This window comes from Pleurodeles waltl, chromosome 1_1 (assembly GCF_031143425.1).
Source record: "Pleurodeles waltl isolate 20211129_DDA chromosome 1_1, aPleWal1.hap1.20221129, whole genome shotgun sequence".
Lineage (NCBI taxonomy): Eukaryota > Metazoa > Chordata > Amphibia > Caudata > Salamandridae > Pleurodeles > Pleurodeles waltl.
In genome coordinates this window covers 727,809,169-727,835,328 of record NC_090436.1, presented here as the reverse complement: position 1 = coordinate 727,835,328, position 26,160 = coordinate 727,809,169, and the positions used below count along the sequence as shown (strand labels likewise).

At 41.2% G+C, this 26,160-nt stretch overlaps 1 protein-coding gene across 2 annotated transcripts in view; it reads right to left on the bottom strand.

Moving 5' to 3' along the window:
• LYRM7 (LYR motif containing 7) overlaps nt 1-26,160 on the bottom strand; it is a 119,698-nt gene that overhangs the window by 62,011 nt on the left and 31,527 nt on the right. Inside the window, exons 1-2 of one of the 2 annotated variants that reach the window (XM_069227307.1) lie at nt 18,919-18,976; nt 4,541-4,613 (exon numbers count right to left, since the gene is read on the bottom strand). In XM_069227307.1, coding sequence (XP_069083408.1) covers nt 4,541-4,613; nt 18,919-18,951 — 106 coding nt within the window. In that variant the 5' untranslated portion in view covers nt 18,952-18,976. Of the gene's footprint in view, nt 1-4,540; nt 4,614-18,918; nt 18,977-26,160 lie in introns of those variants that run through there. The other variant, XM_069227310.1, reaches the window with a different exon arrangement.

Sequence of the window (26,160 nt, the reverse complement as noted above, 5' to 3'; positions counted from 1 at the left end):
GCCATAGCTAGCCAGGGTTGAGCTTAAGGTTGTTCAAACGAGCCTGAATGGATCCAAGACAGTTTTTGTGAGTGTATTTCATGGCAAGGCTGCACAGACATACCATTTTGTACACTCCAGTCCTCACAACCTGCTGTCATTCATAAGGACAGGGCTAAATAAAGCGGCAAGATATTTTGGCAGGGCAACAGTGATGTAGATGGAGGTCATCCTCTGGTGCCAGTAGATAAAAGCGTTCGAGAGATGAAGGAGGAAGCTCAATGTGGCAGTTTACAAATTCTGCAAGGCTGCCAGGTGGGACACCATCAGATATGGGCTTATCAACCACAGGTGCTCGGATTTATAGGATGCGGATGGGGTGCACCTGTCTGAGGCAGGAATTGAGCTATTTTGAACAAATCTCTGGGGAGAAATGGCCTTGGCAGGCTTAATGAATGTTGTTTAATGCAAATTGTACTATATCCTAAGAGAAGACAGTGTGATGGGCTTTGGCTTGATCCAGGACCACTTGCCTGCAGGCAGTTAGTAATTAAATAAACTGTGGCCTTTTACTTCCAACAGACTGAAGTCGCTCAATGATTAATTTCATGGGGTACTGTTTGGGGAGTTAACTGAGTGCTCGGGTTATGGTGGAGGCCCACCCGCAAAGAGGGCATGAAGGGACCGGAGGGGTAACCCGGCTGAAGGTCTCGGCAGAACAGAGGGAGAGGTAAATACATACACATACAGACCCAACAAAAGTAATTCTGAGCATACTGGAGGAGGATTATGATATACACAAACACTATTGCTATCCTCATACACTTAATAACAACACTAATAACACACCTGCAACACGTTCCACGAATACCACTCACTCTTCTAGAAAACAAAGTCACACCACTATCAAAACACGGTCTCTAGATTGCCTACGAATAAATGCTTGATCACTCTTAAAAACAAAAAGCACTAAAACTATGACCCGATCATTGACTCACAACCTGACTTACTTTCATAAATGAATCATGGTTGGGAGAGGACATGGCCCCAGTGTTGTATGAAGTCGTTCCTCCAGGCTATCAAACTGTCACACAAAATCACATAGGCAAAAGAGGAGGCGGACCAACTGTTATATTCAAGGAAACAATAAATCTCTGTTCCTCCTTTACTCACCTCAAACCTCATTCTTCTACAATTATCTCCAAAATAACCCTTTCTAGACTATTCCCTCCTATAGCCCTCCTTTGCCTCATCCCAAACCTCATTTTACTACTATGATCTGTCGAATGACCCTCTCTAGACTCCACCCTCCCCATCCCTCCTTTGACTCATTCCAAACCTCATCTTACTACTATGATCTTCCAAATAACAATTTCTAGACTTTTCCCTTCTCAATCCTCCCTTTTCCTATTCAAACAAACTATCAGACGCACATGACCACTGCTCAAATTAACAACTTATATTTTACTATACTAATCCTCCACTAACTTATTAGAGGCCTTTGTACAGGGGTGAAAACTTAAGCGGAGGGTGTAGTTTTTAAAAAACAAAAAACAAAGAACTTGTAGATTTTCTATTTTCATTGTAAACACAGAACTACATGTACCTTAATTTAAATAAAAGACAAAACCGACGATCTTAGCTGCTTTCTTGTTTTAATTTCCTGTTATATAGTGTAGCTCAAAATCTCACACATGCACACTGTAAACATAGAAATGTCACATTTGCACACTGAAACTTAGCAATTGTGCGATGTGTTACAGTTTATTTTACAAAAAGATAAATGGACAGCAGGCGCAGCCCGTCCTTTAGGGCGGAGCGGCATCGCCTCCCACCTTTTGCCCCCCATGAAGTGTGCTGGTCAGGCTGAACAAAGGTCAGCCTGACAGACACTCTTCATGTTCAGGTCAGGCAGCCAGGAGCAGACATGTACAATTTGCGCAGACTCCTGGCTGCCTGAGCTGAACTTTGCTGGGCTGAAGAGGTCACAGCTCCTGTGGGCGTGACCTCCTCGGCTCAGCCAAGGTGCCTCGGGTGACGAGGGAAGCGCCATCCATTGACTTCGACCTGGGTGCTTCAGGTTTAAGCCCTGAAGCGCCCAGGGTGAGTGTCAATCAGTGACACCTAGTCACTGAGTGGGGTGGGGTCAGCATTCTCACTGACCCCATCCCACTCTGCGACAAAGTTGGGACTGCTGCCTTCCATCATTGGCTGACCTAACGTCAGCCAGTGAGGGATGGGGGGGGGAGAGTTTGGGTGTGTGAGAGATATTTTAAAATGAATGTTTGGTGTGTGCGTGCATGTTTGAATGTTGTTAATGGATGTGCGTGCGTGCAAAAATGAGTGTGAGTGAGTTTCCTGCCCGCCCCCCTCCCTCCTAAAACTGCCAGCTGCCACTGATAGACAGCCTTACATGGGATTTCAATTTGTGTGCAAGTCATTCTGGTGGCTAGGGCTAGGAGCAACTGAGCGATCAGGAAGCCAGTGATAACATAACACAAGTGACCTCATCTGCCTAATAGAATAGTCAATAGGTAAATATTGGTATTGTCCTTCACGAACGAAAGATTCTTCCCGCAAGAGTTGGACATTATTACAAACCACCCAAACATATAGCATGTTGCCTGTCTGGGGGCAGCCTCTCTTGCATAAAATACAGGAGTCCATGTAGACTGTCCCCAGCCTGGCAGATACCACTATCTGTGTAAGATTGTGCAACAATTTTCTTTGTTTTCCACACGGCTAGACAAATTATTCTTTTGAGGTCGAATTGTCTTCCCAAGTGTTAAGAGATCTCCCTTCGTAATCCCAACTAAATTACAAAAACCGAACCCTCCACTTGCTGTAGCAGTTGGCGGCAGGGCCGTGAATAGTCTACGGAATGCTTTTACTGGGGCAGGTTAAAAGAAAAGCACTTAAAGTACAATCACTCCCGGGAGTCCCGTTCTTGCTCAACGCAACTTTAATGCACTTCAGTGGCAACAACGGCAGCGCATAATTTTTTTCCACAAAGTCTTCCTTGGTCATGGCCAACCTCTCTCAACCGAACGGCAGGACAGGCACATTAGTAAATGCTGCAGGGCTGTGAGGAAAGCTGGAGTGTCTCGCATTGAGGTAACTAGTGCCTGTCAGGCAGCAATGTTAAGAAAGTGCACGTAGATGTAGAACACGTCCACACTTGCAGCAAATCCTGCGACTGAAAAGCAAATAGCCCGAAGATAAGGTAAATGGAGAAGAATTTCTAACTAATGTACCAAGAAGCTCTTTACTGTAACAAAAGTATTTAAAAAAGAACTACCATTGAGCATTATTAAACCAATATGTACCAAGTTGCATTTTGAGCGGACCCTCCTCATCAGAGGCTCTAGAAACTGCAGCCAGAAAACAAAACAAAAATATGGTGGGATAGTAAAGTTGCACAGGTGTCCAGGCACTTTCATTCATAGTCCCTGGATTTGGAGAATCCCCGTCTCTAATTGATTTGCATATTTATCCACATATGTACCCAATGAGATCATGAGTCAATGGCTTGGTTATTTTCAGTTGACCCCACACATAAGTAGTAGCATAGCAAGATTCATAGAGCAAGAACAGGCACTGTGTATGGGGCAATACTGCAAGAGAGCCTGTCCTCCACAAACACACACTGAACAGGCACAGCACTTGCAGCAGCAATACAAGCTTCTGTCACAAACAACACAGACAGCAGCAGTGCGTGATTCTGACATGCTCGGTCTAGGACACCCACAAACTACCTGTAGAAGAGGCAGCAACCATACAAGTTTCAGGATGTGACTCCATTTTCACTCAGAAGCTGATTGCCTCTCAAGAGTTTTTTAGACCACAGAAGCTTTTGCAGCACAGAACTGAAGTCAAGTCAAAGTAATTCCGCTTTGGAGACTAGCCTAACCACCACAACGTACACAGGAAACTTCCTGGTGCCCCAAGATTGGAGTTTGGCTTACTCAAGTGGACAGGCAGAGGCAGTGACAAGAAAGAGTCAGGTCTCTACCCTTAATGCCTTACGTGTGTCAAGTTTCGTGGCACTTTAGTGTGAGAGGGTCAAAGCAGTTATGAACACGTAACAAGATTAATTTCAGAAATTACACATTTTGTTTGATGCAATAGTGTACAATGGAGAAGAAACGACTAACGCCCCTGCGGTGTGTTTGCAAGCTCTCTAACATTCTTCGTTTTCTGACATGATTGACTGTCCAATAAACATTGTTTGCATCATAAAGTAAGCATTGGCAATGTGATTGGACAACATGCCTTCTTAGCAGAGAACCCCTGACACACTACCTGGAACCCCTGACATACTACCAGTATTGTACCCTCGCCCACGTAGTAGAGACCCGGTTAAACCATCTGAGCAGAAATCCCACTTACTTTGGTTACGCCTAAAATCCTCTTTGCAGATATCCCTAAAATGTCTTCTGTGCATAGACTTGATGATAAACTAGATCTGTGACAAACTGGCACGCCTTTTCTCCTTTTCACCTTTTAATACAAGATGGCTTATCTATTGCAACTCTTGCTGCACTAACTGTAATTCACCTACCTTCTAGTGCTCTGTCATCATTCTTAAAAACCTGCTGCCGTGTCCTGTGTAACGATTTAAAGAGTCGCAAGACCTAAGGAGGAAAACAGTAAAGCAAGGCATGTAATTATATCCTGGCTGTTAATAGATTGTCACATTGTCTTAATTATACTTTGTTGACAAATTGAAGAGAAGCAAATGCGCTACATTAGTTGACAGCATTTTATAGCTGTTAATGATGACAAAAATGCTTTTCATTACATATCTGCTATGTTCATACTGCATTGGACAGACATCACTGCAAATGCCTATAACACCAGAAAGTGAAAAGGGACACAGGTGTTCCAGTGTCATACATTCTATTGCCACCTGTGGTATTAAAAGTGCTGTCATTCCAGACTCATCCTCTGTATTTTTACAAGAAAATGCAAAAATATATATATACAAATGTAAACATTATATAAGACACACGATTTACTGGTAAAACGTGTTTAGTTTTTGAGGCCTTTGTTGGAGTGCCACAGTATAGGTTAAAATACACGTTTGTGTATTATCCCATCTCCTTGGCAAACCGCAGTGTTCCTTGCAGGCGCACCACAAAATGTAACTTACAAGAAGATATGTACTGTCACACCTTCACTGTGGTAATATAGCCTTCATCAATGCTCTTAAAGAAGTTCATAAGCTCCAGAGAATACAGTAAAAAGTGGCTGAAATCTCCTCAAGGATAACATTCAAAGTTCGGTAAAGGTCCCTTCAGTTATTAGGGACCAAATACCTCTGAAATCTTCCCAAACCCAAGATTCTCTCAGTAAACTCCCAAAAGAACTCCTCGGATAAAGCAACAGATCAATTTTCAATCTACTCAAATAAAATAATAAAGTATAGTATAATATGGTAGAAATACCACAAAATGTACAAGAATCACACCTTTGGAATTCGGTGGTCTTTTACCAGACAGAATTGTCCAGTTTGGCATAATAATAATAATAATAATAATAAAATTAAAAAATAAAAAAAAACTCTGAAAGCCTGATTTTCCGAACAGACTTTTCACTCATAATTAGGCATTCACGGGACACTTGCCTGCATGTGGGGATCTAAATCATTTACCTAACTTAAGAATTCATCAGTCAAACATAATGAAGATCACTCATGGAATAGAATTATCATCTTTATTCTAACACCAGTTTTGTGAAACGATTATTGGTCTGTCCTTGTTTACCGAATGCCTGCAAAAGCCATGCAGGGACATGGTAGGTGTGGAACAAATCGATTAAATAAAGTGTTGCTACATGAAGCAGACAACACAGTGAAACTAAATTACCCCCTCCAGTTTGGTTTATAACTCCTACTTCAAACAAGCATTTGCAATGCAATGGGTTTCGCGTTTACTCGCGTTAAAGCTATTAGCGTTGTAAACTACTAACCGGACTTTTCTTGCCACACAAACTGAAACTGAAAAGTAGAACAGTTTCACATAACTAACTAGACTTTTCTTGCCACATAAACTGAAAATGAAAAGTAAAACAGTTTCACTTAAGCGAGCCGGCCGCAGCCATGATCGCAAATCAGACATGCAAAAGGAAACAGAACTTCGCTCGCAGTGAAACATATTGGCAAAAGTGCAATTATCCATGTAACCAGCAAAAGTGCAATTATCCATGTAACAAGGTCGATGTCATGCAAAGCACTCGACTACTGCCCAGCAAGATTGTGCTCCCTACGAAATAAAGAGAAAAAGTAGTCCAGAAACCAAACCGAAAACATGGAGCCTCATATGTTTTCAGTAGTTGGCTGGTGCGCTCGAGCCAGGCTAAACACTGGAAAAGGCATGACCTATGCATGCCTTTCACTAATTAAATCAAGCGAGTTTTAAAAGGCAAACTCACAAACCAACCAAACCGATGGGCATGGCTAAAAGCCCACAGAGAGATTACACCAGGAACAGAGCGCTATGCGCAATTGATCCTAAAAATAAGGGGATGAAAATACACAACTAAGCACAAGGGCCTGGAGAAGAATAAAGGAGAGATGAGCAGGATTCTATCAGCTGCTGTCTACATAAATGGAGTGGAGACACACCAAGACAGGGTTTTTCTGAAGGGAGTCCAAGCCAAGTGTTTCAAGTCAGGCCAGGCCTGAACAGTCTTGGTGTGCTTCCACATTCTCCGGTGCACCGTGAAGAATCAATGTGCTGTCTGTGCATTGTGTGTCTGTGCACTCCAACTCCAACTAACCTGGCCAGAGACTCCTTCAACATGACTATCACCGCAAATACTTGCAATAAAGCTGTTTCACTAGCAAATGCTTTCAGCAATAATATCAGACAACCAACATAGATTGCTAATCCATAATCTGCAGGATGGCGAATGATGTAGTCCAATGAAAAAAAACTTTTTACATTTCAGGCTTCCTGCCTCTGTATACAAATTGCCCTATGCATCCAAAATCTGAGCCAGTTTATTCCATGCAGAATGGAAAAAACTGTCTCAGACCGGACTAAAAAATGGTCTGCGGCTATGGAGTTATCTCTGCCAGACAGCTTAAACAAATCTAGCTTTATTTGGTTGGCAGTAGTAGTAGCCTTTATTGCATGATTACTTAAAATCATTGCACAAATAACATTAAGAATACGCTCTAGCATAAAACATTTTTTATCTACCTATAAATATCACACTATATTGCACATATAAAACAAGATAAAATCACCATAACACGTGCCCCATCATGTAATAGCATCGGGAATGAACATATTACAATGTTAGCATAATGCCAAAAGTCAGCTGCCTCCTATATGACATAACCCTCTTCACAATCCCATCAGCACGAAATGTTAAAACAAGGTGCATTATCAATAAAAGAGTGAAAGTGCATTTGCATAAGCAATTCTTCCGTAGTTTATACACCCAGGATAGACCAACAGGGTGCACAAGAAATGCATGCTATCTTTCAAGTATTTCTATCATTTATGAAGGTCTTATAGCTCTCAACAACACAACACGTATGGGGGATTTTGTGAACAGGATAATCTGGCCCATTCAATTAGTCATCGGATCACAGACGTGGTGATCTAATTGTTGGCACGGGTGTGCTGGTGTTGGCCGTGTGCTCTATAAAGAGTGGAGGTGTTCCCCTTACGGAATAGGTGGTCTCACACATTATAGTGTCATGCTTTATCATTGACCACCTATCCCCACCCTGGTAGGATGATACCACCTGGGCGGACTGAACCTCGTTGTTTAAAGAACTCTGAAGGAGTACTGAAATTAATCTTTCTGGACAGAGCGTGAATCCAGTTAAGTGAGAATATAAGCTAAAATTACCTAACAAATCACATGATGTCTCCTATTCCTTTAATGACAGTGTTTGTTGGAAAGATCAAAAACAATTGGGACACTCTTGAATATAATGGTTCAAGGTGTCATCTAAGTCTATATGGCCAACATGTTTCTGCCCTCTCCTTTTCCCAAACTGGTCTGGGATTCAATGATAAAATCCAATGGTCAATGCTATACAATTAAAGAGACCAGAAGAGAGGACCCCCCTCTCTTCTGGGAAGTCCCTTTCGTTCGCTAACCCCCTTTCCCCCCCACCCCCCATCTTCCTTTTTTCCCCTCTTTTTTTCTTCCTTTGCCTCCTCCCCTTCTACTCTGGATCCTCCTTGTCCCGGCCCACCAGTGCAAGCGGCTGGGACAGGGACCCACCTGGGTTGCAAAACGTATTGGCACCTTTGGAGTAGTAAGTCCTCTTCCCACACCACAGGGGGGACGTCCAGCAGGAGCTTTGGGACCTCTTCCCACCACCAGATAAGATTTATGTTGTTTAGTATGTTTCTATGTATCTTGTGACTTGTCTTTGTCAGTTTATGATTTCCACTTTAGTTGTTTTGAGTTCTGGGCAGTTCCCGACGCCTCCTTTCTCCGGTGTTAACTTATGCTTTCATTGGCAATAGCTAGTCGTCTATGACACCTATGTGCTAGACAATTTTTCTTTTGGGTTTTGTGCCTCATTTAGAGTACTCCTTTTCTGACCTAATGTGGTGATAACCTATCAGTATTTCTTTCTGATTCGGATCATTCCTTCAAAGTGTGATTACCAGGGACAACCCCCTGCCCTTTCCCAAAACAGGGGCTAATTGCCCTTCCCTCAAAGGGTAAGAGATCGTGCCCTTTGTGTGTTATTTATTTAATATTGTTGTTGAATACATCTAAATAGTCTTGCTGCATAATCAAAGACCATTCCTGTTGTTTTTCTCACTGAACAACTGCACCCTATTCTGCAATACAACACTTGGTAGGATGCTTTTACTTCTTCCCAACTGCAAAGCCTGTCAGCTTTGTCCTGTCAACTGTGAATTTCTTGAACTGTCTATATTACTCCCAAATACACCCCTTTTTAATGTATTTCATTACTCAGTATTATTCCATGCACAATAAGGGCATTACAGCACCATGAGTGTGTTTGCACCCTATGTGCTAAACTTCTAAGCAATTTATACATCAACTTCAATTGAAAAAAGGTTCACTAATTAGTTTAAAGGAGCACACTCTTCCATTCGAGAGAATGACACTGACATGACACCAAAGATGCCACTGGGCTAGAACTTTGTCTGATTTCCATGCAAAGACCAGTGAAGAAAATTGGGAACAAGCCAAAGCCAATAGGCCTCGTCTATGCAAGAGCTATTGGCTTTGCCAATGTGTTTTAACCATGTTGTTCACCAGCGTGGCTACTGTTCAGCATGGCTAAAACTAAGTGACAGAAAGTGTGTCATGGAGTGGCGCAGAGTCGGGACGAGGGTTGTGGAGTTGCAAAGAGTGGAGAGGAGTATCACAGACTAGAGTGGAGAGTTGTGGTGTGGTGGACAGTTCAGTGGTGAAGAGTGGCTTTAAGCCAAGCAGCTTATAGTGGAGGAGTATAGAGTGTAGTAGAGTGGAGTGGCATTGAGTGCTGTGGAATGGCACAGAGTAAAGTGACGTACGGTAGAGTGGCATAGAATGTTGTAGAGCAGAGTGGAGTGTTGTGGCGTGCAATAGAGTGGCTTCGAGTGGAGGGTCACAAGAGTGTCATGGAATATAGGCCCATATTTATACTTTTTTAGCGCCGTATTTGTGTCATTTTTTGACGCAAAAGCAGTGCAATCTTACAAAATATAATTGTATTTTGTAAGTTTGGGACGATTTTGCGTAAAAAATGACACAAATGCGGTGCTAAAAAAGTGTAAATATGGGCCATAGTGTCATAGAGTGGACTGTCGTAAAGTGTAGTTGCATGGAGTGGGAAATAGGGGACTGACATCGAGATGACTGTCGCAGATTGCAGTGGTTTAGTGTGGAGTGAGTGGAGTAGCACTGAGTGGAGTAAAGTCTGTAGAGTGGAGCACAGTAGATGGAGTGGCACAGAAGGAGTGGTGTAGAGTAGCATGGAATGTTGTAGAGTGGTGTAGTGTGTCACTGTTGTACAGTGGTGAAGAGTGGAGGAGTGTAGAGTAGAGTGTCAGAGTGGAGTGCCATTGAGTGGAGTGTCGTAGAGTGAAGTGATGTAGAGTGGCATGGAGTGGGGAAGAGGGGAGTGTTATAGGGTGGAGTTATAAGCGGAGAGTGAAATAAAGTGGGGTAGAGTACAGTGGCGTTGATTAGAGTTGAGTGTCAAGGAGTGACATATAGGACCACATGTATAAAGCATTTTTCTAACCGCATACGGGCTGATTCACAGAGTCGGCCCGTTTGCAACTAGAACAATGTTTTTGGGGATGTACAAAGCCCTAATTCAGGGCATCCGTTCCAAATACCGAATCTGAATGGAGTGTATGACTGTTTTGCAACCATGAATGTGGTCGCAAAACAATCGCAGTTAACACCAATTTCAAACTGGTGTTCACCCATTCGCAAACGGGAGGGGGTCCCCAAGGGACCCCTTCCCCTTTGTGAATGGAAGCAAACATATTTTTCAGAGCAGGCACTGGTCTATGGACCACTGTCTACTCTGAAAAAATGAAAAGAAAACTTTAAATTTTTCTTTTTGAAATGCATCCCATTTACCTTAAAGGTAAACAAGCTGCATGTTTTTTTAAAAACTGCTTTATTTAAAAAGCAGTCACAGACATGCTGGTCTGCTGTCCCCAGCAGGCCACCATCCCTGTGACTGCAGCCATTCCCATTGGGGTCGTAAATTGCGACTTACCTCATGAATAATGATGAGGTATGCCATTTGTGACCCTGTTGGGAATCGCAAAAAAGTGTACTTAGCATGGTTATACATTTTGTTTTGCAATCGCAATTTGCGATTCCGAAATGGATTGCAAATTTCTAGCCACCAAACAAAAGGTCGTACATCTGGCCCATAGTGATGTGTAGTATAGTAGAGTGCCGTAGAGTGGACAGGCGTAGAGGGGAGTGGCACAGAGGGTAGGGCATACAGTGGAGTAAAGTGGTTTAGAGTTAAATAACAAAAGTGATATAGAGTGGCACAGAGTAGAGTGGAGCTAATTAGAATATTATAGAATGGAGTGGCGTAAAGTAGAGGGCATAGTGTGGAGAGGAATGGATTGGGCGGCACTGAGTGGAGTAAAGTGTCAGAGTGGAGTTGAGTGGAGGGGCAGAGAGTGGAGTTGAGTGGAGTGGCAGAGTGGAGTGGCATAGCGTGCAGTGTAGCAGAGCAGAGGAAGGTGACGGGGAGTGTAGTAGGGCAGAGTGGCATAGAATGTCGTAGTGTATTGTAGAGTGGAGTAGAGATCTGTAGACTAGAGTGTCAGAGTGTTGTAGTGCGGAGTGTCATATTGTGGAGTAGAGTGGCCTAGCGTGGCATAGATGGGCGAAGAGTGAAGTGGTGTGGTCTAAAGTACCGTGGCGTGCCGTACAGCTGCATAGTGTGGAGCAGAGTGAAGAGGCGTACATTAGAACAGAGTGGTGCAGAGTAAAGGGGTGCTTAGTGGAGGAGAGTAGTGGAATAGTGTGGTGTATGCACGGTGTAGTAGTGCACTGCCTTGACAGACAACACATTTTCAATTGAAATGACCATTTCATTTGCAAAGGCATACAGTTTTGTTGATAAAACTATACAGTGCACAAATAATACAATAATGTGTGGAAATGGCATCACTCAGTGTGCTACCTTGTTTTGATTGTATTCAAGTATTTGTTTCCAGCAGACTTCAGCATTACAACAAATGTGCTTAATTTGTGCTTTCCTAATTCTTATATAGTCTGAAATATGTGCACAGTTAATTATCAGATATTGATATTTTGTTATGTGCTAGGAAAAAGCCTTTAGTAAGTAAGTAAAATAAATTTACAGTGCGTACAGTAGCCCAAAGTATCAAGGTGATAGCAAAACCCAAAAGCTGCAACAGACTGTCAGATCTAGCCTCTCACTTTGAAGAAAGAGAAAGCTCCCTTGGAAGACAGTTCCTGCCATTGATCTCTGCCTTTAAATGTACAGTAAAAGTGGCAAGATAAGAACAAAGGCTTGTTTACAGAAAACAAGCACTAGTGGAAGAATACAAGAAGCAATGGTAGACAGACTATGTACTCCATGGCAGGGACTAAGACATGGTAGACAGCTTAAAACAAATAAAGCCAGGAAATTGAAAGGAAGCAAATTTGGTTTGGTAAGCAATGGGTGGAATGCATTCCAAGCTTTTTTTTATGTCCCCAACTTGTCTTTAACAATCCAGACAGCTGCACTGTCTGGTAGACTTGACTTAAAACAGCAAAAGTAAGTATTTTTCCCTCTTTATACAATTAAGTTAAAAAATCAAAAACTAAAATAAACAATTTCCAGTCTATTTCAGAGCCATCTAAACCAATTTTAGGGCCATATGTACCAACACTTTTTCCCATAGACACAGAATGGGTAAAAACCTTTGCTACATCTGGCCCTTAAAGATTATCAAAACAACAGAAGCCAGGCACTGATAAAAGAATACAGAAGAGTTTACAGAAATTCTATGAGCCAATCTCTAGCTCCCTCATAATCAATAATAACAAAAGATGAAATCAAACAAAGGAAAGGAAACTCACTACTGTGTATGACTCCTCAAGTGACAGCAATCCGACAGACCTTTTTCTCCCGGTTTAATCTACTTCAGCGACTATAACTTCTTAACGTCTAAGGGCCCCCACTGAATCACTAATGGAAGCCAGGGTCTCCACTCTATGCAATTTCTATGATTTGCACCGAACCTCAAAACAATACTTTAAAAAGCAGAAACAAATACACAACTACACATATAACAAATACACCAATTGCAAAGTACTTTATTTAATCCACAAATGAAAATTATTATATATACAATTGGAATTTTAATGGGAAGGTTGAAGATTTTCAATATTTGGTGTTATTTCCAAATGACTATCATTATGCTAGGTTCTAGCATATCAATTTGTCTTTTTTGGTCTTAATGAGTGCTCTCTTTTTGTCAGCACAAACCAGGGCTTCATTTGAGGACACCAATTGTCTATAGATTATTCTGTGTCTGTACTTGTGCTGGTCTTATGAGTCGACCTAAGGGTACCAACTTAATTTTTGGAGCGTCCAATTTTAAGTTCCTTCATCCACAGAGTGTTTTCCATTATTTTTAAATGTGAAAATACCTTCTTAGTCTGCTAAAATGATTTAATTTTCGAAACCAGCATTTTCTAACCTGTGGTCCATGGACCCGGGGGTCCGTGGCACATTCCCAGGGGGTCTGCAGGTCTCAAATACCTGATTTGCACTTGTGCAGCAGTGCTGTTGTTTGTAGTGTAGTTGTCACTACCAACTCAACGGCAGGTGTGATCTCTCGATAACCACACTGCCATCTTACAGCTGTTGTTCAGTCCTCGGACGTGATGGGACAGCAGTCCTTGTGTCCCCCCACCTTTTTGGAATTTCTTCCTATATTCGAAGATTCAGTGTTGAAATTTGTTACCACTCTTAAGTCAGGTTCCCCCCTCAATCCAGCCCCTCCTTACGTGTTGGCATTAGGTGCTCCAGCTACTGTACCCGCTATTACTAATCTACTGAACTCCTCGCTGTCCTGGAGTATAGTACTGTAACAGTGGAAACATGCCATTGTCAAACCCCTTCTGAAAAAAACCTAACTTAGAAGCTGCATTGCCCAGTAACTATAGACCTATATCAATGTTGCCTGCTCTATCTAAAATATTTGAAAGGCATGTCAATACTCAACTATCCCGCTTTCTGAAGGATAACAATATCCTTCATTCTACTCAGATGGGTTATAGACACCTTCACAGCACAGAGTCAGCTTTGATTGCAGTCACAGAAGAGGCTAGTAGGCAGCTGGATCAGGGATTTGTGACAGCAATTATTCTTCTGGATCTTAGTGCTGCATTCAATACGGTTGACTCTGACATATTACTTGGTAGATACGAGAGGTCGGAATAGCTGGGGCTGCCCAAGACTGGATCACATCCTTTATGAATGGTAGATTGTATTAGGTCTTGTACATGTCCTACTTTTCTTACACTGCCAAGAGTAGCTGTGGAGTGCCACAGGGGTCCTCTCTTAGCCCCACCTTATTTAACATTCATATGTTACCTCTCGTAGAGGTTGTTAAGCCATTTGGGCTGTCCCTAGTGTTGTATGCAGACGACACGCAGTTGGTAGTATCATTATCTACAAATTCCTGTGCAAACGGCCTATCACTTGCCCCATGCCTTCAAGCCGTTGCAGGATGGATGTCCCTAAGTAGGCTGAAACTCAACGATAATAAGTCTGGGGTGAAGATACCAGGACATCACGCACAGCTGAGACCTAATCCTTCTATCCTGGAAGGTTTGGGAAATCTTCCGTCACCTCAAGAACTCATCAAGAACCTGGGAGTCTGGCTCGATCCTCAACTCACTATGGCGCATCAAGTCAATAAGGTCTCTGCTACCTCTTTTGGCTTGCTCAGGGTTTTGAGGAATGTTTTTAGAATCCTCCCATATGTTGCCAAAAGACTCATTATACAGGCCCCGATTAGTTTGCGTCTGGATTATGGGAATGTTTTGTATATTGGATCCCCCAAATTTGTGATTAGAAAGCTGCAGGTGGAGCAGAATGCCTCAGCCAGTCTGCTTTTAAACAAATCGAGGCATGAATCAGTGAAATCAGCAATTTATTCTCTCCACTGCCTTCCTGTGGCACACAAGATAGAATTTAAGACCCTGTGCTATATCCACAGAGCCCTGCACAATAGTGGTCCGTCTTTGCTTAGGACATTGGCTTCCTTTTGTACACCCTCTAGACAACTTAGGTCCTCTACTGCCTCCTTAGCCTTGATTCCTAGAGTAAGGAAGTCTAGATGGGGTGGACGTTCTCTGGCCTATCAGGGGGCCAAGCTATGGAACTCACTACCACCCAATCTTCGCCTCATCAGCCATGAACTATCTTTCCGGAAAGCTTTAAAAAAGTGTCTGTTCAAAGCTTCCAGTGCTGGGAGGCCTTCGGGTAGCCATGTGTTCTACAAATTGACATAACATAACATCTTCAAAACAGTACAGCCCATGCACTGCATGCAGCAGCCGTAAATATAAGGCACCAGGGCGCAGATATGAACCAGATGCTCAACTAATATGAAGCTGTGTCTTCATTCACGTCCACCGAATCCAGACTATGGTGAGTTCCACAGCATTATCAAAATGTATTCAGGTTTGCCCGTCTTCAAATAAAACAGGTGCACCCGAGCTTTCTGTGAGGGGACACGTTTGTCAAATTATCTCACCGTGAACTCCCCCAGGCCCGACAAGGCATGTGTATACTGCCCTCCTCGTAGGTACACCGAACGGGCACACGTAACCTGACTAGCATGCTTATACGTAAAGGCACTTCTAAAGCGTACTTCGTGTGCTTACTCTACATACGGTCAAGCTTGTATTTCATTAAGTTAGATTATTGAGACACGTTAAATAAACTCCCACCACTTAAAAAGTACAGGCAGAGTTAACCGTTGCATGTATTTAGTTCTTTCAAGTATAGAGGCACTTGTAGCGACCTCTTGTGCAGGTAAATCGGAACTTTGCATTTAGTTTTTTTGTATTAGCACTTGAAGCGACCTTCCAGAATTTAAATGTACAAGCCATCTAAACTAGCTTCTTACATAAATTATTATCACTTGGACTCAGAGTGACCTCTTAGTATTTCAAATGTACTCAGTGGGCTTAAAAAGTACAGGCACATCACACATTCCCTTCTTGTGCTTAAGTTAATATACAGGTACGTCTAACATGGCCTCTTTGCGCTGTGAACGCCTCGACACTCTAAACTGCCCTTTCTCCATGCTGACATTGTCCACCTCATCCTTTTGCTCATCACTGCAGTGTTCGGGCTTTGGGTAGCACTGACATTAAAAACCTAGGCCAGTTTCCCCTGGTACACATGTGCCAGTTATATAAAAATATGAAGGTCATGGGGACGTAATCTAAGGATCTGGTTTTAAAAGTTTGTTTGAATGGTTTGGACGTTCCTGGTTTTTGGCTTGACCAAGGCGATTAAGCCCCTCTGTGATTTTCAAATGTATTTATGTTTTCAGTGGCACTATAGCGCTGCTTTTTCTGGCCAATATGTAACGTAGCAGTGCTGAGTGTCGAGGCACCTAGCCAACGTACAATGTAGCAGTGTGTTGTGTAGGCAGGCAACAAGTCAATGTAGTGTTGATCAGTATGTTTTCTATGTTAGTAACAAATGAGCAGTTGAACAGGGCTCTGTGTGTCTATACAATGTGGGAGAGCACCATGTGGACAAGCAAGAACGCACATGTGCTGAATGAAGCATGATATGTGGGCAGGGTCGGACTGGGCTCACTTCACTGTGATTGATGGTACCTTGGATTTTGAGTAGCAACACTAGAGGCGCTTATTGCTTCTAAGAGCTATTGACACAATCTTCAAAAGTTCATATCTTGACTTGTACTTTGTGAATTTTTGTCGTTTTGGTCTTGTTTTATTTATGGAAATATCTATTTTTGTGAACTCATGTCGAGTCTTTTTGTGGTGTTTTCACAATGTTGCTGTTTAATAAGATTGTCATATCCATGCATATTATGAGCTAGTTTCCTCTGTGTTTTCCACAAAACCAGTGTTGATACAATGTCAAAATCTTGTTTGGTGTGTACTTGTTTGTGTATTTTTGCAAATTACTGTTTTAATGTTAAAATTATAAATTGTACAAACTGCTTGGGGGTCCCCGGCGTTCAGTAGTGAATCAGTGGGGGTCATCAGGAGTCAAAAGATTGGGAACCTCTGTTCTAAATAATTCCCGACCCTCTGAGTAGGTGCAGCAGACCCTAGTTTAAGAACTGCTGATTCACCTTTCCAACAACCTCAACCTCTATCACAGAAGGGTACATTTGTCAAATTGTGAAACAAACTTTAATGGTTGCAGTGGACAAGAGAGGCAATTTCAGACCCATTGGAGAGTACATAGGGCTGACTGGTTTTGATGCCCATACACGGCGAAGGTCGGACCTGGAAAGGGTCAGTAACACTCACTAATGATGTGACCTCAAGGAGGTGAGAACATTCAGACATGTTAAATGTGAACTAGCTACAAGAAGGGACTGATGTTGAGGCTTTGAATTTATTCATTTCAAATTGTTAGGAAAAAAGGCTCTGCCTCTGGCACGTGATCACCACTCTGCCACTGCAGTGACCAAACACCACCTGAAGCACAAAGTGTGGGTTATTTACCTGGATGAAATGGTGGAAGAGATGCTTGGCTCTTATCATGCACACCAAATTTGAAGCAGGAAGTCTACACCTGATCTCACAATGTCTTCATTGACAAAAACATCCTGAGAAGTTGTACACATTGACCTTTTGTGGCCATTTGTCACTGGACAGTAATGAATGGGTGTAATGGACGTACTGCCCATGTTTCCTGAAGGGGTACACTTTCCATGACATTGGTGAACAATTTGGTTTCAGCGCTCAATAAGATGTTAACAACATATGGGGATATCAGAGACTGTGAAATTGAATAATTGCCTCCAACAACAGGAATTAATTCACAGAACCATGCCCCAATGTTGTCACACTAATTAACACTCTTGCCTCACTGGAGAAATCCATTCAAATTGCTAGGTTCACATGAAAACTGATTTCTCGTACTTTGTCAGTTGCTGAAAGACTTCCGTGAGAAGACACATGGTACTAAGGTATCCACATCCGAATTCCTCATGAAGCAGGATTCTCAACAAGAGACAAGAAAAAGCTATTAAGACCAATGCAATAAAGAAAATATGAAGGCGTAAGCTAACAAGAAAAAGAGAGCCATGTCATCACATAGGCAACAAAATCTCATATTAGCAAGAGGACAGTTGATCCTTTGGCCCTGGCCCCTACATGGTGACTAATTCTCAAGGCTACGTGAGCACTGCATTGAGACAGTGACATTGACTAGCTAAGATTGTGCTACTCTTCAAGTTTCTGAAGACTTCTCCCTTTGGTATTCCTTCTGAGAGTGAACTTGTGACTGCATCCCCAACCATCCAAGTACATTCTTTGATCAGAGCCTGTATTGTTGAAGTCCCTACTCCTCACCCTCACTGAAAGCAAATCCAGAAAGATGCTTTACAGAAAGGGACTAAATCTATTTCTGTAATTAAGTAAAGTATAGTGGCCTATGTGATATTGCCCGTTACTTACAGGTCCTTTTCATTATCCTTAGTCCATTGCACCCTCGTCCCAGTCATTAAACAGGTGATCCCCACCTCACACAAGAGAAAGAACAGGAAGTTCAAAAAGACGGTCCCACCCACCCCTAGCGTATAAGATTATTATGCTCAATTGAAACTCCTGTAAATCCCAAGACTCTAACAGACGGTAAAGAGAGGGTAGGGTGGGAGGGTTGTAATGACTGTGAGGATGCAATGGTCTAAGGGTAACGGAAATTACCAGTAAGTAACCAGGCATGATGCCTACATCCTTAACCCAGTCATTGAACATGAGGTATACCAAAGCTGTAACTGGCCTTAAGATAGAAAGAAATTAATAAGTAATATCTCAACACAGGTAATTCTGCAGACACAAATCACCCACTTTTATTGAAGAACTATTCATCCAAACCTGAGGTCAAGACCTTCCACCCAAACAATTTTTCATCCAATCCAACCCCTAGAATCCTATAGTGCTTAACAGAAGTATGCGTAGCGGCTGTTTTGTTTTCACTAATGACCGAGCTGACAAAAATCTCTGGAATGCACTTCTTAGTTCAAAGAAGACATTTATTATTACTTCACCATGAGTTTCCTAAAAAGAGATTAGTAGGTCGAAAACACACATTTAAAAGTAGTCACAGCAATGAAAGGAAAATATATCAAAAATGATTCTCAACTGCAATGTACACAACAAATATATGTGATTATGTTAAAGCATAATGGCAAAGCAATGGATAAAGTAAAGATTCATCACCGTAGGGCCTGCCAAGCTCTTCATCTCTCTCATGCCAGCAAGAAGATGACCCCATTCAACTGCAAGAAAGAGATATCCACCATCATGGGACAAGTGTGTGTGTCAGGCATTCAAGGTCTAATCCTGACCGAGGTATTGGAAATTCCCTCGCTACTGAGCAGAGCCACCTTTATATACCTTTAGAAAACTGAAAGGGCTTCCTGGAGAAAACCCCTCCTCTCAAATGAAAATATTCAAACATGCTGGCTACTGTAGGTCAGGGTTGGAAGGAAAACATTGAAAACTGGCAAGCCTTTCAAGGCTCTCCTTCCAAGGCCGACCTGTTCCTTGCACTGAAGAAAACAAAGAATATGTGCTCTCTTATCATGAACCGTTCATGTTCGGTGAGGAAGAAATACAAAGAAACAAGCTTAGTTTACCATGTGGAAAAACACAGCTCAACTACAATGTCTCAACTGCAATGTCTAATGCCACGATAAAGCCAATAGGCAGCTAAACTGAATACAAAACGTAATCTGCAACTGGTGAACACTGAACAACTAATAAGCAAAGTGGTGCAACACAAAGTCAGTGGTCAAACATACCTATTTTTCATGCAGCAGCCCAAGTAGCCACCCTACAAACTTCACTCAAAGTGACCCCTTGGACTTCTGCCCATGATGCACAGGCACTTGTGGTTGGCATTCCTTGTAATACCACTAGAACAGTCACATATTTTATTTATGTATGTATTTATTTACAACATTTATAGAGTGCATTATCACCATACTGGTTTCCTAGCCTCTACCGGGACAAAGAAGAAGACCGCTGCAGCTAAAAGGTGCTAAGATGAACGGAGTGGGTTATTTAGGAAAGAGCCAGGTTTTCACGGCTTTTCTGGTAAGGAACAGGTCAAATTAATGGTGTGGACGAGCTAACACTTAGATAATCAGCATGAAGGTGGTTCACCCAATTTGTTGGTGTCGGGACGGTGTTAACTTCAAGAACTATGTTGTAATCTGTCCATAGACACAAGATTAAAAAATGAATTCCAAAATACAATCAAAGAGGAAGGACTGACTCAAAAAGGGAGTTTGAGATCAGACTTTAGGAAAAACCATGATTACATCAAGTGACATTTCCCGTTTCTAAAATGTCACATAAGCCTACTATCTTAGCACTAACCCACTACAACAGTATATAGATTGGCCTCTTCTGACTTCATCATCCAGGGGTATCATAACAAACTAGTTAAATAAACTACAGAAAACAATTGTGAATGAATGCAATACAGTGTGCTAAAAGGAAGAGTCTTCGAAAGTTGCATAAGGTTTTCTCCAGTGAGTTGCACAACATGTCATACAAAATAAACAGTGCACATCTTGGTGCACGTGGGGTCTAGCGAGAAATATAGGCACAGAATTAACATCATTATTTGGCAGCCATTTTAATAAAGATGGTGTTGAGACCTAAATGAGGTTTAGTTTAGTTTAAGCCAGAAAAAAACACATACTATATCATAATGATTGTGTTTTAACTGCAAAAGCTCTATGTTAGTATACATATATGAATTCAATAGTGGATCAACTAATATTAAAGCACATTTTTAGTTCAATTGTGAAAAACTTCGACAAAATCCTCCTTCTAATGAGTACATCATCACTAAACACCAAACTATTTACAAAACAGTATTCATCACTTTATGTTTCTTGTGCCTTGATTCCTTTAACATCTTAAGTTGGTCATATACGTTAGGGGTAGTAAGCGCTATATAAATACAATTACAATACAATACAATACAATATACTCGTGCTTTGACATCTTCCAAGTCTATTTGATTACACTTCCTTCTCTTAGACGCTGCTGACATAATTTTACACCCACAAATTATTCTGATCTTTGAGAAAATTAGTTCCGAGATATTAAGCAAAAGGAACTGAACCATTGTACAAATTAACACAATAATAATAGAAGCTATTATGACAGGCAACATGCCCCCACCACCAATTTATCAAACCGTTCACCAACCTTCCTAAAACCCTTTCCAAGCTTGCCAAACCACAAACCAATTGATTCCTACAAACCATAATCCTCAAAGGCTGTTTCTTAATGAGAGATATTAATAACATTGTTCATACAATCATTAATAAGCTTACTGTTCTGGGGATAAAGGCACAGCAATCTTGTACTCTCAAAACCCAACAGACCCCTCCCTCCTTCAGAAGAAGGATATCTAGCAAAATGCGGCTCTGCATATTGTATAAATCACCACAGTTCCTCATTAATCTCTAAAATGTTAAAAGCAATGCAATCTACAAATGTTTATAATCTTCATTTTCTCGCATCATTTATAGCCACGTCAATAGACAATATTATAGCACCCAACAAATCTAACATAATTTACCCAAAGCCACACTTCACTCTTTTCAAATTAACATCACTCATCCCATTCACATTGTAAACCCAAGGGAATACTAAAGCAACATAATAGGTATCCACCAAATTATGAGGCAGGTTAAAATAGACAGTCTTTCAAAACATGTAATACATTTCTCTTAATATTGGCTCTTCACCAACCAAAACTTCAGCCACATAGCTCCTTTCAGATTCACTCTCCCGAACAAGCTCTATAGAACTAATTTTTGAGGTTCCTGGCGCACAGTACTCCACTCTCTCATTCCTCCATGCTCCATTCTCAGTCTTGGATGCAGAGTTCAACTTCTAAATTTCTCTTCAGCTTCAATTTGTTCTCTAATTTCACTTGCATGTGGCTGTATGCCGTTTTCTAGGGATGAAAAAATAAAAAGGTACACAAATGAGATACCAAAAGCTCTAGGGGAACAAAATCAGGAATCTAGCCTTTTCAAGTTAATCTGGAAAACCCTATAACATTTGTCTGATACCTAGGGTACAAAACAAAATCAATCAATTCTAGTAAGGTTCAAAAGTTTAATTCAAAATTAATCAGGACTTAGCAAAAGTACAAGGTGGTTCTTCTTCCTATTTGTCTTCAAAGATGAACGGACAGCAATTTGTTAAATCAATAGCTTGCACATCTGACTCTTCATCTGTAGAGACTAATATTGATAGATCCACTCAGGTCATAAATACTTTCTATTTGGCACTCTTTTTCTCATTGGTCTTTTAGCTGCAGGATAGGTTTCTAATAGATTCTGGTTTCTGTGTTTTCCTGTGTTTTCCAGTGCAACTCCCAGCAGTTCTTGCAAACATGTTTCTTCACCAAGACACAGTTCTTCTGGGCTTCTTTTCTTTTGTTGATGGCGTTGGCAACTTCACCCAATGAGACAGAGTTTACCCAGACCCTGACAGTAATTCTATATGATGTCACCTGTTATTGATACACATACTGCTGAAGGAAAATATAGCTCTGCCATAGATAATACATGAGAAGAGGGTCCAGTCTTTTTGCATGGAGTCGTTATAATACTCAAGAGAAGAATACGAAGAACATTTGGCCATTTTAAGGTTGATAAGCCACACACTTTGGCAAGATTGTACTTAATAGTGCCATTCTTTTCAACCACATCTGAATCTTCTGGTTGGTAACTTCAGTGGAACTTCTGCTTAGTTTTTAAGGCTGTACATAGTAACTTTAGGACTTTGTTTTTAAAGCGAGTTCCTCAAACTGTCTCAAAAGTAGGCATGCCAAACCTTGGTAATAACTTCCTCATCAAGAGTATAACTACAGCTGTACTGTTGTTTCTCCTGGTTGGATAGGCCTGGGCCCATTTAGAAAACAAGGAGATAATCAGTAGAATATATCTAAGCACGTTGTAACCAGGTATCTCTAGGAAGTGTCAGTAAAGTCTAGTAAATGGTCCTTCAAATTTGCCTATGCAACTCATAGCAACTAATGTGTATTTACCTTGGTTAATTCTCTAATAAGTAATGTACCTATTATATAAATCTTCTGCAACACTTCTGAAATATTTGTTGTACCAGTACTTTTTAAAGATCCTGACCATATTTTCTCTCCCTGCACATGTAGGCCTGTGTTGTAATCTGGCCATGGCCTCCAGCACTGAATCTGGAAGAACATACTGATGATCAGGAGCTATCGAAAGTTTATTATAACCCCTCTTAAAACTTGGTTTCTCTGGTACTTCTTCTGTTATTCTCCAAGTTCTTTTAATGTTGCCTGTATTGGATTCAACAAAAATAGTTCACATTATCTGTATAATTAACATATGTATCCGCATCATATTGTTCTGATTCTTGTTCTTGCTCATTCAGTTTAATAGTTACATTTTCATGAGCAGAGTATTTCACAACCTGGTCTGTATATATTGCCCACGGTGACCTTATCATTGTTGAGTTATGAGCAATACATTTTACAACCAATTTCTCTTTAAATTGCTGTGTGGTTTCTAACAGGTATGAAAGGTATATTCCATTACAAATTGGGTTACCAGAGGATGTAATTAAGCTGCTTTGTGACCATAATTGCCCAAAGTTGTGTACCACTCCAAATCCATATTGGCCATCTGTGTAAATCACCACCCTTAATTTAGTGGCTAAACAACATGCTCTTGTCAGAACAATAAGTTCTGCTACTTGTGCTGAAATTACGTCAGGCAATATTAAACATCAATAATTTCAGAAACGACACAGACTCCATGAACTATGCTCTGTATTTCTTGATGGTCTCACACACAAACAATACACAAAAAAGGTCTAATCGGCCATTTCAAGGGGAACATCTTTAATGTCTGCTCTTGGTTTGGTATACAACTTTGTTACATTGATACAATTATGAAAAGGATCTTCATCATCATCTCTGTCATTTTTAGGAATTGTTAGCAGTGTTGCAAGACTTAAGGTATTGCATCTTCGTAATTTAATATCCTCAACTGCCAGTATTGTTTCGTCATACCTTGTAAGGCGGCTGTTTTTGTCAGATGCTCAGTTAGAGTATTAGTTAGAAAAATCTCAATTGAATGAGGGGGTCATTTAATAAGTGTATGGCCCATAACAATTCTTTAATTTGTTTAATTGTCAGGCAAACAGCTACTACAGAACTCCAGGCTACTGGATCTAATGTAGTACAGAAGTCAGTACAAGCCATGTTACCTCCCAATGCTTTTGAAATAGGACTGAGAGAGCATACTCTTATTTTTGTGGGCAGTAAAGTTGAAATTCCTTATGATAATTAGGCATTCATAGAGAAGGTGAGCTACAAACACCGTCTCCGAGCTGTAGGAAGGCATTCATGAATTTGCCATCAAATTGCACACGATTTTCTGCATCACTGTGATTAAGCCTCAGTAAAGGATGTGCGATTAGGGAACATTTTGCAATCCACTGATGAAAGTAGCTATCCATTACCAAGAACATCCTCACTTCCCTCTGGGAAGATGGAGGATTCATTTTTGGGACTGCAGAAACATGTTCTTTGGATACTTTCCATGCCTCTTTTTCATTGTGGTGGCGACAATAGATCACTTCTTTATTACAGTACTATATCTCTGTAAGTGAAATCTTATGACCATTATTAACCCCTTTGGCTATGTGGGGCAGTTTGCGATTAGGCCCTCATAAAATTTGGTCCACATAAGCTACCCACGACAAATTTGCATCCCTTTTTTCCAACATCCTAGGGATTCTAGAGGTACCCAGAGTTTGTGGGTTCCCATGAAGGAGACCAAGAAATTTGCCAAAATACAGCAAAAAGTTATTTTTTTAAAAACAAAATGGGAACAAGGGCTGCAGAAGAAGGCTTGTGGTTTTTTCCCTGAAAATGGCATCAACAAAGGGTTTGCTGTGCAAAAATCACCATCATCCCAGCGTTCAGGAACAGGCAGACTTGAATCAGAAAACCACATTTGTCAACACAATTTTGGAATTTTACTGGGACATACCCCATTTTTACTATTTTCTGTGCTTTCAGCCAGCTTCCAGTTAGTGACAGAAATGGGTGTGAAACCAATGCCGGATCGCGGAAAGCTAAACATTTCTGAAAAATAGACGAAATTCTGAATTCAGCATGGGGCATTTGCATAGATCCTACAAGGTTTTCCTACAGAAAATAACAGCTAAAATAAAAAAAATATTGAAATTGAGGTGAAAACAACAGACATTTTTCTCCAAGTTTTACTCTGTAACGTTTTCCTGCAATGTCCGATTTTTGAAAGCAATATACCATTACGTCTGCTGGACTCTTCTGGTTGTGGGGATATATAGGGCTTGTAGGTTCACCAAGAACCCTAGGTACCCAGAGCCAATAAAGGAGCTGCACCTCGCAATGGGCTTTTATTCTATACCGGGTATTCAGCAATTTATTTGCTGAAATATAAAGAGTGAAAATAGGTATCAAGAAAACCATTGTATTTCCAAAATGGGTACTAGATAAGGTGTTGAGAAGCAGTGGTTATTTGCACATCTCTGAATTCCGGAGTGCCCATACTAGCAGGGGATTACAGGGCATTTCTCAAATAGTTGTATTTTTTACACACTGTCTTAGATTTGGAAGGAAAAAATGTAGAGAAAGACAAGGGACAATAACACTTGTTTTGCTATTCTGTGTTCCCCAAGGTCACCCGATAATTGCGTGGGTAGGCATAATGCCTGTGACAGGAAACGCAACATGGAAACATCACATTTTTCCAAAGAAAACAGACGTTTTTGGGAAAGTGCCTAGCTGTGGATTTTGATCTCTAGCTCAGCTGGCACCTAGGAAAACCTACCAAACCTGTGCATTTTTTAAAACTAGGGACCTGGGGAAATTCAAGATGGGGTGACTTGTGGGACTTTCGCGAGGTTCTGTTACCCAGAATCCTTTGAAAACCCTGAAACTCAAAATAAAAAAAATTAAAAAATAAAAACCTTTTCCTCACATTTCGGTGACAGAAAGTTCTGGAATCTGAGAGGAGCCACAAATTTCTCACTTGTGTGGGTAGACCTAGTGCCCGCAACAGGAAATGCCCCAAAACACAACGTGGACATATCACATTTTCCAGTGGTATTGGTTTTTTTGGCAAAGTGCCTAGCTGTGGATTTTAGCCTCTAGCTCAGCCAGCACCTAGGAAAACCTACCAAACCTGTCTATTTTTTAAGACTGGACACCTGGGGGAATAGAGGATGGGGTGACTTGTGGGGCTCTTCCCAGGTTCTGTTACCCAGAATCCTTGGCAAACCTAAAAATGTGGCCAAAAAACAATTTCTCCTCACATTTCGGTGACAGAAAGCTCTGGAATCTGAGAGGAGCCACAAATTTCCTTCCACCCAGCATTCCCCCAAGTCTCC